Below are 9,896 nucleotides of genomic sequence, written 5' to 3'. Positions count from 1 at the left end.
TGGCTGATCTGAATGCCAAAGTGGGCTCTGACAACATCTTGCTGTTTACCATAAGGTCAATTGGGTTTCAACTGACTGACGCCGTAAGGACAATCAGACCGACCACTTCGTGATCAGCAGTTGCAGTGATATAGGCTATAATATAGAGCATGATCTTACCAAGTTTGGTGGAAATCGCACTATTACTAACAAAGTTATAATACCTCAAATTTGTTGCTTCTTTGAAAATTGAAGACTATGAATGTCAATATCACCCGAAAGTGGATACTCTCACATAATATATGGATACATTACGTGTTACGTACTAAGAAATACACAAAACCTTTCGTACCTGAAGCGTCCAGCTTCCGGTTTCCCGACTTGTTTTAACTGGTATGGTGGCAGGTATCCCGTCCCTTAAAAAAGTCTGTGGCTGAGAGAAGTTTTGAAATTAACGACCTCAAATGAAAGTAAAAAAGAAACGCCCAATCGTGTTAAATTGATTTATTGATTTTTCAGGTTTATTATTTTTGTATAATATAGATGTGTATATATTTTGTTATGTATATAGTTAACTATATTTATAACAAATGTCTCGACAAATTTTGATTATGAATACGTGGATCTGGTTGTTTCCTTCATGTACAAACCAATAATTTTGTTTCGCTATCAGATATGTATGGGATTCAATTTATTGTAATAATTTCGGGGGAAATATTCTCGCCAGCGTTAGTCCATTAGTTCACTGGTTAATCAGATACAGACACAAATTGCAACGAATCATCGCTTAATGTTATATACATAAAAGTAAGTTAATAAATAAGAACTCATTGAGGAAAAAACGTAAAAATAGTCGGTAATACATAGAATAACATACATAAAAATACAAAAAACATAATCTGATTTTATCGATCAACAAGAATATTGCAATAAAAGCTTCTATCAATAAAATATACAAATACTTGTATGTTTGTACGAGTAACTCTACGAAACGTTAAAGGTCAACTCTTATGTACTCCTAAGTCCTTAACGCAATGCATTCTAGACATCTTTACAAAAGAGAACTTAAACAATCAATTAATTCGACGAAACTCTAAATACTCTCTTTGTTTAGGGTTTTGTTGGGTTTTCCATTTTATCTTTGCGATACATACAGCGGTTCAACTTTGAATGTTATGTGGGAGAACAGTTAGTTAACGTTAAGGTTGACTTGACTTATTGTAGTGTTACAATTATGCTTAATTAATCTTTAACTATTAACAACAAATAATTAATTTTTGGTCTAGTAAATTTTGTAAACGTTTATATGTCATACATGTATATGTGTAGTTACTGTGAATGTATATGATTTCACTCGATTTTGGTAAATAATTCGGTTATAGACCCGGAGTCGTATCAATAAGACAACAATATATGCACGTAAAGGTCCTTATTGTGATGAATGACTCTAGCCTACGTTCCCAGTGGGATCTTTCCAACATCCTTAAATTGAATTTTTTATTTTTTTTTGTTTGGTTTTGAAGAGAAAACACATTTTAGAGGTTTTGATATAGGAAAAGTAGGGTCTCGAAAATATTTCAAGACGATGAAACTTACAAACGAAATTGTACGACGACACGAGTGATCAGCGACCTAACTAAGCTGATTGAAAACTTCGCGTGCATTAGCTTATTTGCTTCATTTTGAATTCCGCTTATGGGAAAGATAGTATTTCGTATAGCTTAGAGTGATCGATTAGCGCTCCATCTGAATTAGAACTTAGTCGGGCAATTTGCAAAAGTTGGGAATGTTAATCCGCTCATTGCCGGCCTTCATCCAAAAACTTGCTATCCCTGGTTTCAAAACTAACAAGCAACAGAATTAATCTCCTGTTTCAGTTAACAAGGCTTGCGTCCTTCGAAGATATTGATTTTATAGAAACAAATTGTCTCCTTTTACCGCAGCGCGAGGGAATTTCTTTGAAAAAAGTCGGGTTAGAGAGAAGATAAACCGATTCCCGAAACACAGTATCTGCAACGGAAATAAATGCCTGCCGAGCCTAGAAGGAAGCAGTTTTAACTCGTTGCCAATCTAAATTAACGTCGCTATTTCAGCCGTTAACAATTCCCGTATTACCAAAAATTATACGAGAGTAGCCCAGTACATCCGATTCGGCGCCTTCAAATAGTATTTTTGGGTTTTTTTTTAACTATAATTACTTTGGGGCCTAACTAGACAGTTATTGTTCCTTTTAATATTTTCTATATAATTAGATTATAAATCAAAATTTCGGTTTTAAGCAAATACACCGTTTTCTGGAGCATTAACCAGAGCACAGACGACGTTGAAGACATTTATTTTTTGGACTACCTAATGGTCTCAAATGGTATTGATTCCTGAAATAGAAAAAAAGAATTAGCATATTTTCTGAAAGGGATTCGTTGTTGTTAATATTATTCATAATAAATTTGTTATAGCAGAACGCATTCCCGGTTGCCAAAAAAAGGAATAGGTAGCAATAATCTGAATAGCTGAAGCTCAATGAAGTTTCAGAATAAGTTTAGACAGGAGAAATGACTACAGTTTTTCCAAACGTATTATTTCGAAAAGCTACCAAATTATGTGCAGCTTGTAGTATCTTCAACTCGGTTAGTAATTATAAATGGCGCCAAGGTGCGGCTCAACATTCGCTTGGTTTCAGCTAGGTAATACTACTGTGATCAAAAAGTGGTAAGACAATTGATTTGAGATTTCCCGGACATTAGGAATATTTTTCCCCTAAGTTGGTAAAACCTTAACTGACATCTATGTCAAATTTTGAGACCATAGCCTCAGTGGTTAATCAGTTAACAACAAAATAAAATTTTCCAATTTTTATAATGAGTGAAAAAATTCAAGTTGCATAAAATTTTGTTTCAAAAATGGTTTTTCAGCTACCCAAACATTGGACAACCCGCTGGGAGCTCTTTCTTAACGAAAAGATACACACGGAGACGGATGAAGGCGAGTCTCCCGCGCTTAAAAACGGGACAAATGATTGGGGGTTGGCTAGGGCTGATAACCCTACACTTCCGTTACGAAGCCAGAACAGGAGCCTCGGACTGGACAGATAACACAACGACGAACCTGACAACGGCAGAAAAATAACGATTTGCGCATTTTCTCATGGAACGTGCGCTTCCTCCACAGAGATGAAGCTACCAAGCAGCTAGCCGATACCTTGCTCCAATATAGGGCTGATATAACAGCGTTAGAGGAGATGCGCTGGGCAGGGACCGCTTTCCTGGAGAAGAGTCGCTAAACCATATATTATAGCAGCCATCCAGTAAACCATGTGCTCGAAGTAGGTTTCTTAGTCAGCCAAAAAATGACCCCTGCTGTTATCGGTTTTGAAAATATACGCAATATATGCACTCTGCGCTTGGGAGGCAAATTTAGAAATATAAGCCTCATTAACGTTCACGCCCCTACAGAGGAGACTGCAGAGTCGGAGAAGGCAGTTGAACGAACCCTCGAAGCCTGTCCTAGATATAATATCAAAATCACACTTGGGAATTTTAACAGCGGAGCCCATAGCTTACATCAAAATACAAATGATAACGGACTGCGGATTATTCAATTAGCAGTGTGACACGAAATGGTTGTTCTAATTACCTGGTTTGAGCGGAAAGCGGTCCACAAAAAAACCTGGGCTTCTCCAGACGGGACCACTTTCAACTAAATTGACCACTTACGGAACAAATGCCGCCACCTCTCAGCCTTGATGAATGTCAGAACATATAGGGTGGCCAATGTAGACTCGGATCACTATTCGTAGGCATGGTGCGCCGGGCTCGAATAACAACACCACCTACAATCTCCTCTGACAATCAAGAGAGAGTTAACACTAAAGCCATCCACAACACAGCCCTCCGCAACACCTATAAGAGGGAAATGGATGCCGCAATAACCGCAGTCAACAGAGATCCTGGAGATGAAGCATCAACTAATGATCTTCACAATCACTTGATGAACGTTATCATAGATACGGCCACAAAGATACTTGGCCCCAGCCGCGAAAAGAGTCGGAACGGCTGATTTGACGAAGAATGTAAGCTAGCAACGGAACGGCAGAATGCTGCATGCCAAGTAATGTAGCATTTTCAAAGAACTCGAGCACACGCAGAGACTTATCACGAACTCCGGCGCGCGGAGAAGCGATTTCACAGACGGAAAAGGAAGCCTGGGAGAACCAATAGGTCTGTAATCTCGAAAAGTACAGGGAGCGACCACACCAGGCGCGGAAGTTTTACCAACAAGTCAGTAGGATGAAGCCTTCCTTACAAGCCTCGATGCTCATCCTGCCGAGAGGGTATATTGGAGCGATGGGTTGAGTACTTTGATGAACTACTGAACAACTAGAACATCGGCGAGTTGAAGATGACGACAATTGAAGACGACGGACAAACACCGTCACCAACAAGTATAGAAGGAACAGTCCGTGCAATTCATCGGCTTAAAAATCATAAGTCGCCAGGAGCCGATGGAATTACAGCCGAATTGGTTAAATATGGAGGCGACCAATTACACCGAGTGGTGGTGCTCAAAGTGTGGGATAGCGAATCAATGCCTGACGACTGGCAAAGAGGCATTATCTGTCGCATACATAAAAAGGGAGATATTACGCAGTGCAGGAATTGCTGAGTACCATCTATAAGATATTTTCCGCTATCTTGCTAGGCCGGATAGCCCCATATGCTCAGAACATCATTCGCCCATACCAAAGAGGCTTCACTACAGGCAAATCAGCAATAGATCAGATTTTCTCTCTGTGGCAAGCGATGGAAAAACTGTTGGAATATGGAAATCAGTTACACCATCTTTTCATCGACTTTAAAGCCCCCTATAATAGCATAGCCAGGGTACACGGCCATGAGAGAACTCGGTATCCAGACGAAATTGACAAGACTGACTAGGCTGACTCTGACCAATGTGTGAGACCAGATCTCAAAACCATTCGACATCAACAACGGTCTACGACAAGGGGATGCCTTATCATCCGTCCTCTACAGCCTGGCCCTGGAGAAACTGATCCGTGATGCTGAGGTAATTGCAAGGGGTGCGATCCTCTTTAAGTCCACTACTGGCCTATGCTGACGATAGCGACAGCATGGGAAGAACGGCCTGAGACGGCCTCATCCAGAACGAGCAGGCGGCGCGAGATCTTGGGCTGCACATCAATGAAGGCAAGACAAAGTATATGGTAGCAACGTCCGCACCAAAAACCAACCAACCAACAACATCAAACCGCACTGGTCAAACGGGACGAATAAAGATAGGAGGCTCCAACTTTGAGACCGTTGACAATTTCTCCTATCTAGGGTCGAAAATCACAATCGATAACAGCTACGATGATGAAATCCGCGCACGGTTGTTGTCAGCCAACAGAGCCTATTTCAGTTTACAAAAACTCTTCCCCTCCGAACATCTCACCATAGGGTCAAATCTCTTACTGTACAAGACAATGATCTTGGCAGTCCTCATGTATTCCTCGGAGACTTGGGTTCTTAGCAAGAAAAATTGCGCGTTCGAGAGAAGAATTCTCCGAAGAATTTTTGGCTCCCTACATGAGGATGGACGATTCCATAGCCTCCATAACGACGAAATCTATGAGCGATATCATGACAGTCAGGTTGTGGGTAAAATCCGGCTCAGTATGTTACGGTGGGTGGGTCACTTGGTTTTTGCATCAAGATTATGTATCTTCTTAGACTATCCTTTTGGGGCGATAGAAGAGATACAGCATGAATCGCTACAGCCTCTGAAAGCCACTTCGGAAGGCGAGGGTTTTTCGAGGGTCGGAAAATACGTTGCGGTAAGTCTGTTGTGTCCTGATGGAACTACTTTAAAGGCGGCGAAAAAATTGATTTTAGTTATTGGAGACAGTGGACATCCGGGGAAGTATCTGGAGTATCTGGTGCAAAATATTGGGTTCATTTCGGATGTATAACGATGATAATGACATCCGGCAATTCCACTTTGGTCGTCACTTTGTGAGCCTGGTTTGTCTGTCAACAGTTTGAAGTTAGTATCTTCGAAATAGGATCAACAATTGCATAGTATTTTAATCGCTTCTAGGTATGTTTACTGGGTGAAGGTGCAGTCTCGATGAATTGGGGTAAGCATTTTTAACATATAAGTAATAGGAACTCCTCTCTTCTGCTTAGGCACTGATAATTAATTGATGGGACGAGATTTGGAGAAGTGAACCTAAGAGAAACCAGTTTTTGTTACATCAAAAAACGAAAAAAATCTATCAGAGCTTGGCTAATAAGAGTAGTTAGGTTTTGGTATAAACCACAGATATCAGACCTTAACCCCAGTTCAGTTGCTGAAAAAAAAAGAAGTTGAAAACGGTCGATTGGCTTTATATAAATTCTATGCGCTTAAGTGAGAAGCAAAATTAAGAAAGTAATTCGAAGTGGTCTCAGCTTAAGCTGATTTCTCAATTTTATTTACTGGGACCCTGCTTTCATTAATTGAACTTCTTTCTTACTAGTTAAAGTTGACAAAATCCAAATTAAACTTACCAGAATTATGGCGAAAAAACTCTAAGACTACGTAACAGCGTTGCTAAAACATTCGCCAAACATTCCGCCTGAAGCGCCAGCTGTCCAGCTCCCAATGGTCCAACTTGAACACCAGCCAATTCTCGAAAACTGGAAGCAACATCGTGAACTTTCAAAACAATATTTCGTGTCTGTAGAGGCGACGATGTGTGACGAGTCATGTCCTGTGTGAGCTCTGTGATGCGTCGAAGTGATGTCAGGCATGAGGTCAAATGTTCCGGAAGGGAAGAAAGGGTTGCATCAGACATTGCAACGACAAGTAACTTGGACGACGTTACTAGCGTCAATGCCTGTTCGGTGAGCTCGTCACGAGCTCTTTGGAACTTAGCCTCATCAATGTTGGCTCCCCCGCCGGCCGTGTGAGCTGCTGAGCACTGTGCAGCGACTTGATCTAGCTTAACCAAAAGGCCAGCCATCGCTACATCGGTTTTTGCTAGTAAAGCTTCGCCGTTCAGGACGTTAAATCCATTGTTTTGACTATTATTGATGATTTCTTCGGTATTGGCTGGAGCTGAGTTCTTGCGCGCAAATTGAGGAGAGCATAGCAAACTTAGTTGCGGTCGTTGCTCTTGACTAGGGTTTTTCAGACAAACTGGCGGACAATCACTGTTTGAACGAGCATGGCCATTTGAGCGTGGTAAGGGTACAGGTGCAGCAGGTGAAGTCGAAGAAGTGAATGCGTTGTCGATATCACGATAAATACTTAGGTTTCTATGAAGATGTGGGGAACCGATTCCAGCAACTCGGACGGGAGATGAGGCTGGTTCTCCTACGGGCTTTACAGGGGGTTGTGCAACTCGAAGAACGGGTCTAGCAGCGATAGGTGGATATTTTTTTGGCGGAACCAGTACAACGGGTCGACCGTCTTCGGACCTAGGTGGTAGCGTAGGCGGTGTAGCGGGACTGTGAATATTGTTTGCTAGTCTTGAATTGGTAGGGCTGTATGGGTTCTTATTTGTCGGCGAATTGATTTTATTCTGTAATTCTATGCTCTTCGGAGGACGTGCGGGAGGGTTGGTATTATTACTTTGTGGACACTTTCTTGGCGGAAGTTTCAGTTCGATTGGTTCTGGTGCGATCGATGGCAGCACCGGATCTTCTTTTTTCGGGACTGTTTTGGGACAGCATGAGAAAGCTCCTTTTCGCTCAACTGTTGAGTAGTCTATGACGTGCGGGCCGGTAATATTTTTACTTTGGAATGCATCCTGATTGCTATGGGCTATTTTGGAATTATTACTGGAATTGCTATAGAGATTCTCTTCAACATTTTGCTTATAACTAGTTGCGCTGCTTGATTTGGATGATTTTGCGTCTTTGTTCTTCTCAGCGTTTTCAAGACTAGGGGGTGGAGGAATTATGAAAGACATAATTTCTTCCGGCGTTAATTCTTTAGCTGGAGTTGCTTTTTGCGTCGGAGGTGCTACAATTACTTTAGCTAGAAACTTGTCTAAGTCGCCATCGTCAGCCCCGCTTTTAGCACTGTCATCGAATCCTCTGGGTGCTGCATTGAGAAGCGATAAGGCATCGAGTTCATCGGGGGTTGGGGGTGGCGGCAATGCACGTAAATCAATCAAGTCAGGGTCAGTCTCAATTATTGTATTCTCATCAATTTCGAAACCATACATTTCGGACAGTTTTTTCGCTGCATCTAAATCGTTTTCTTGTTCTTCCGCGTCCTTGACGCTGCTAAGCTCTTTCAGTTGTCTTAGATATTCTTTCAAATTGTGTTCCCTAGAGTCTGCTGGTCCTACCAACACTGCACTATCTGGACTGTGCAGTCCAAAACTAGTTCTGATGGCATTATTTCTTTGTCTACGACCATCGCTCTGACGATCTGTGGCACGTCTTTGGGTTGGTGATGTGCTTGGGGTATGGACTGATTCTGAATCTGACTCGCTTTGGGAATAATCCTGGCCGAGAGACTGCAAGTCACTGAGAAGCTGGCTCAGTCCGTTCACCTTTCGCTGCGCTCCTTCATTGACTTTTTGTGCATTTGAAGCATTCACTTTATCACTATTGGAATCTGGTTCATTTGATAAATTTGTATTGATCGAGTTTAGTCCTTTCGTGATGCCACTGAGGTCCTGACTTATGGCTTCTGCCAGCAGAACTAGTGAGTCGCTATGCTTTAATGCGCCTGGAGGCGGGGCGTCTTCATTAGATGAAACCTTGCTGCTATTCAAACTCTCGCAATCGCTATCTAAGTCTACAGATGTGCTACTCCAGGGCTGCCGGCAGTTGCTCTTCATTTCATACTCGTGGATGAGCTCCCCATGCTCATTTAAATATTGCTCCGAGCTCTCCACCATTCGCTGCATTTCCGCGACTCGGCGCAGAACCTCTTCATTTCGCGCCTCAATGACACCATTCAAAATGGTGCTTGTGTTATCCTTTGCGTTTTCGAGGAGCTCCATGGCCATCACACTATGCGCGTCGTACCCGAATTCATCATCGCAATTCATGAGCTTATGATTATGATTTGGCATAGTGTTTGTGTTCATGTTGCGATCGCAGTTGTTGTCGCCTCCTTTGTCAATCTTGCCTGAAGTTATCGACTCGATGGACTGATATGTCGGCGGCATTAAGAAGTTCATGGTATGCGCTCGGTTATGGTACGGTAGAAGGTAACTCCATGTTGCTGGTAGAACTGTGTGCTCCGCAAGGAACGGTGGTGAATTGTCCTCTTCTTCAAGTGTTTCTTGTTCTCGATCAACTACGAGCTCTTTTCCTACATTTGAATGGAATATTCGTTACAAAAAGGATACATTGAATTAAAATGGGGTGATTACCTGTGAGAAGTCTGTAGTAGCCGGCGAGAACCAGCGCGAATTCACAAGCGTCGCGGTCTTCCATTATGAATTTAATGACGCGTTCATTGTGCATTTGCACTGTTACGGATTTTGTAATATCATCCTCTCGGTGGACACTCACTCTAATTAGATCTTGTAGTGTGGAGATCGGTTGCGGCTGCGGGATAAAATAAGGTTTTGGATAAAAGACAGTTTGTGAAGTCTAAGTATTACATTTAACTTCAATATTAAACCTAAAGTTAATCAGTGCAAAGTAGGTTTTCAACCTCTAGAATGGCGTTTATAAAGCTTGTTAGTCAAATATACCTCTCAGCATCCCAAACGCAGTAGTATTGAGAGAGAGAGAAGCGCGACAGATTGAATGTGTACGTTTGGAGGATTACCAAATTATCATCCGGGGTGACTATTCATAGGTCCCAATATTTATGTGCAGATTCACCGAAGAACCCCCTCGGGTTTTTGGTTAGTTAGTTTAGTTTCTGTTAGTGGGGAGAGCTGCAGTTGTGGGCCCAACAGCCAC

At 42.0% G+C, this 9,896-nt stretch overlaps 1 protein-coding gene across 4 annotated transcripts in view; it reads right to left on the bottom strand.

Annotated features, from left to right (window-relative positions):
* Nucleotides 1-468: 468 nt before the first annotated feature.
* Nucleotides 469-9,896, bottom strand: part of LOC119658881 — a 228,289-nt gene continuing 218,861 nt past the window's right edge. For all 4 annotated transcript variants that reach the window (XM_038066654.1, XM_038066653.1, XM_038066656.1 and 1 more), the window contains 3 exons: nt 9,356-9,533; nt 6,528-9,294; nt 469-2,354 (listed from right to left, as the gene is read on the bottom strand). In XM_038066654.1, the coding sequence (XP_037922582.1) occupies nt 6,533-9,294; nt 9,356-9,533 (2,940 nt within the window). In that variant the 3' untranslated portion in view covers nt 469-2,354; nt 6,528-6,532. The remainder of the gene's footprint in view (nt 2,355-6,527; nt 9,295-9,355; nt 9,534-9,896) is intronic.

This window comes from Hermetia illucens, chromosome 6 (genome assembly GCF_905115235.1).
Source record: "Hermetia illucens chromosome 6, iHerIll2.2.curated.20191125, whole genome shotgun sequence".
Lineage (NCBI taxonomy): Eukaryota > Metazoa > Arthropoda > Insecta > Diptera > Stratiomyidae > Hermetia > Hermetia illucens.
The sequence above is the reverse complement of the archived record's forward strand: the minus strand, read 5'-3'. Positions and strand labels throughout refer to the sequence as shown.